Below are 3,466 nucleotides of genomic sequence, written 5' to 3' on the forward strand. Positions count from 1 at the left end.
GCTCTGCGGGGCCAGCTCTCACCCCAGGTTCCCCCCCCGCGCGCCGAGTGGAGTCTCCCCGCCCCCGCCCGGGATCCGGGTATAAATACAGCCCGAATCCAGCGCTGGTCGGAGCAGTCCTCTCGGAGTCCCGAGCTCGCTGCTGCCCGACTGAGCTTCCGCCGCTGCTCGGAGGAGGGCGCGATTGCTCGCTGCCGCCTCAGCTCAGAGCGAGTCGGCCCGCTTGGCCCCTCGGTGCGCGCTTCGCACAGAGGTAAAAACGGTCTTCGGCCTCTTTTCGGGCACACCAGCGCGAGGTATGGCGGGCGAACCACCGTTCCAGATGCTGCGGGGTGAGAGCCGGCGGGCGCGTTGTCGGGGGCGGGGGAGTGGGCATCCATCCCTGGGCATCCCGAGGGGGGACGGGCTCGGGTGCGGGCTGCCTGGGCACCCCTCTCCTGGTCTGTCCCCAAGGGGGGAGAAGGGCGGGGCTCGGGGGCGCAGCGGCTGGAGGGCTGTGTGTTTGCAGGGTGGGCAAGGTGTTAACTGCTGCAGCTTTTTATCCCGTCGCCAGCGGGGAAAGAGCGCAGTAGTGTGGTGCGGGCTTAATGCAGACACTAGAACTGTAATCGGTGCGTGCCACCGCCCGATTAAGAGTAACCTGTCGCCGTCCTTCGGAGGAGGGGTGGAGCGAGCCTCCCCGAGCCGGGTCTGCGGTGAGTAGTGCTGGTCTCTGGCAGCTATGGGATGGGGGCTGGGAGTGAGGAGCCGAGACTCCAACCCCTTTCCAGCTGCGCCAGATGGAGGGCTCCCCAGGGCGCACCACGCCCGTCGTCCGTCTGTCCCGGGGGCTGCAGTCCTGGGCTGCAGTCCTTGGCCAGAGTCGGACCGCGCTGCTCCAACCGAGGGGCGGAGTCCTGGAGTCCTCGGAGCTCTGACCCCGCCCCCAGCCCCGCCCCTTCTTCGCTTGAACTGCGCACTCTCTGCAGTTCGTTGTTTCCTTAGCCCTATTTTACAAATTGGGAAACTGAGGCTAGTGACGTCGTACTAAAGGTATTAAAAAAAGCAGGCTCCTTCCACTTCTCTGATTCTCTACCGCTCATTAACTCTGCTCTCTCCCCCTCACCCCTCCAAATCCCCAGGTGTGACGTGGATTCCCGGCAGGTGTCTCAGCCACCGGTGGTGCGCACTTGACGACCCCGCCCCAAATACGCAAGTCCTCTGCGACACTGGCCGCCTTTCCCTTTTTCCCTCTTTGTATTGCAGAGCGGACCCTCGCCAGCATCCCGCGACCTCCCTCCCTCCCTCAGAGCCGCTGACCAGGTAGACGTCTGCCTCGCTCTCGGCCGAGACCCTCACTCACTCCCCCTCTCCTTCTCTAGGCCATCCCTACCAGCGCCTGACCCCTGGCGAAGGAGAAGAGCCGCGTCGCGGGCCATTCGCCAGCATGGGCAACTGCTGCTTTGGCTTCAGGGAAAGGCTGATGCGCCGTCTGAGTCCTCTGCCCACCCTGCTGGTGATCCGTGCCTTCATGCCCCAGAAGCGGTGCAAAGATTACCGCGTGGTGGTGCTCGGCTCTTCCGGCGTGGGCAAGAGCGCGCTGGTGCAGAGATGGGTGCGCGGCACCTTCCGCGACAACTACCTGCCGACCATCGAAGACACCTACCGCCAGGTGATGAGCTGCAACAACAGCGTGGGTGCCCTACACATCACCGACACCACTGGCAGCCACCGCTACCCTGGCCTGAAGCGCCTGGCCATTGCCAAGGGCCACGCCTTCATCCTGGTCTACTCCGTTACCAAGAAGCAGACCCTGGAGGAGCTGAAGGCCTTCTATGAGCTGATCCGCGAGATCAAAGGTACCAACATGCAGAAGTGCCCGATCGTGCTGGTGGGTGCCAAATGCGATGAGAGCCGCCGCGAGCTGACCATGAGAGATGGGGCCATCTACGCGCTGGAGTGGAATTGCACCTTCGTGGAGACCTCTGCCAAGACCGACTTCAACATCAAGGAGCTGTTCTTCATGCTGCTGAACCACGAGAACAAGCCCGCTGCCTGCCTCCAGCTCCCCCACAAGAAGTCCGCCAAGGCCAACGAGAAGCTGCTGGGCAAATGCATTATCATGTAAAATGCCAATCGAAGGTGCCCAATCTGTCTCCTTACAGCGTGCTGACAACAAGAACCAATCCCAGTGTAACCTGTTACCCCTACACGATTGATTATGTGCTGTGATTTGGATTGTAACAATTAGATGTCAATAAATGTTCCCTGTAAAATAATAATATTTCTTTCTCCCACGTAAAATAATCCAAATGGTTGAAACCTTGACACAGGAGCAGAAAAGAAGGAACCAGATGCGTCATAAGAATAAAGCATGGACAGAGAGTCTCTAGAGAAATGTTTTCGATGGAAAAAGAAGATGGTGAAATGAACTGAAAGATACCACATCCCTCGTGTAATCCTATGATTGTGTATTATGTTTAAACACTTCAAATCCTGTCAATCTAATTGTATTCTTTCCAACGTGTACTTAATTGTTAAGAAATGTGTTTTCCCAACAAAAGCTGTGACAAATTGCTGTGAAAGGGTATACTAAATCAGAAATCAATGACTATTCTATGGTTTATCATGGGAGTGGGGACAGAGAACATTGTGCAAGTGCATTGTGCTTACCAAAGAGGTGATGATTGCCTTCTGAGTAATTTAAAAACGTTTGGATATCCTACATAGATGTAAAAAAAAAAAAAAAGTGTACCAATTCTGACTTAATAAAGCTATTCCTGCATGAAATCAGCTCTACTCATTTTTTTCTCACCTGAAAACAAAACAAAGCCTTCTCCACTGCATAGGACTATAACCCTCACCTGGTAATGGTTTCTAATGAGAATATGGCATTAGCCATATTCGTGGCATTAGCCAGTGCATGGTTTTTAAGGGTTTTCTACACTGTAGAACGGGTTGTGCCCATAACCCTTTCTGGCCCAGTGTCCAGAAGATCCTCTTTGAAGAGCATAAAAAAGGATGTTGCTGTCCTGGAGATAGCTGGTAAACAAACAAACAAACAAACAAACAAATCTATTGCCCTAGAGTCATCAATGAACTGCCCCTGGGGTTTCCCAGGCAATAGTCCTTAGAGGCCCCCTGCAGAGCTGTTTGAATCACCAACTTTCTGCCCTTGCAAACAATTAACCCTGCACCTCCAGTGCTCCTTAATAAGCAGAAGGCACACCCCAAGCTTCGGTTGCCACCAGTCCTTTCCTCAAGAGATACTGGGTGTGTGGGTTGGGGAGGGAGGGCACATGGCAAGGGGAGAAATGAATGGGATTTGAACGTGGAGAAGCAACTCTTTCAGGAGCTTTTTTAAAGGATTAATTTTATGCTTGAACTTTTTTTTTTGAGCAAGGGAATACACAGGTTGTGCCTTTGCTTTTCTTTAGGGGAGAAAGGCTCCTCATCTAGCAGGTTTTCCATAAAATATCACTCCAAT

The 3,466-nt window shown here is 54.4% G+C and overlaps 1 protein-coding gene across 3 annotated transcripts in view; it reads left to right on the forward strand.

The window, feature by feature from the left end:
• The window catches only part of DIRAS3 (DIRAS family GTPase 3), a 5,954-nt gene extending 3,185 nt beyond the window's left edge, over window positions 1-2,769 (forward strand). Inside the window, exons 1-2 of one of the 3 annotated variants that reach the window (XM_045292098.1) lie at window positions 147-332; window positions 1,362-2,769. In XM_045292098.1, the coding sequence (XP_045148033.1) occupies window positions 299-332; window positions 1,362-2,107 (780 nt within the window). In that variant the 5' untranslated portion in view covers window positions 147-298 and the 3' untranslated portion in view covers window positions 2,108-2,769. Of the gene's footprint in view, window positions 1-146; window positions 333-1,361 lie in introns of those variants that run through there. The other 2 variants (XM_045292099.1, XM_004699344.2) reach the window with 2 other exon arrangements.
• Window positions 2,770-3,466: the final 697 nt, after the last annotated feature.

This window comes from Echinops telfairi, unplaced genomic scaffold (assembly GCF_000313985.2).
Source record: "Echinops telfairi isolate 266 unplaced genomic scaffold, ASM31398v2 ScPeMD7_443;HRSCAF=831, whole genome shotgun sequence".
NCBI lineage: Eukaryota > Metazoa > Chordata > Mammalia > Afrosoricida > Tenrecidae > Echinops > Echinops telfairi.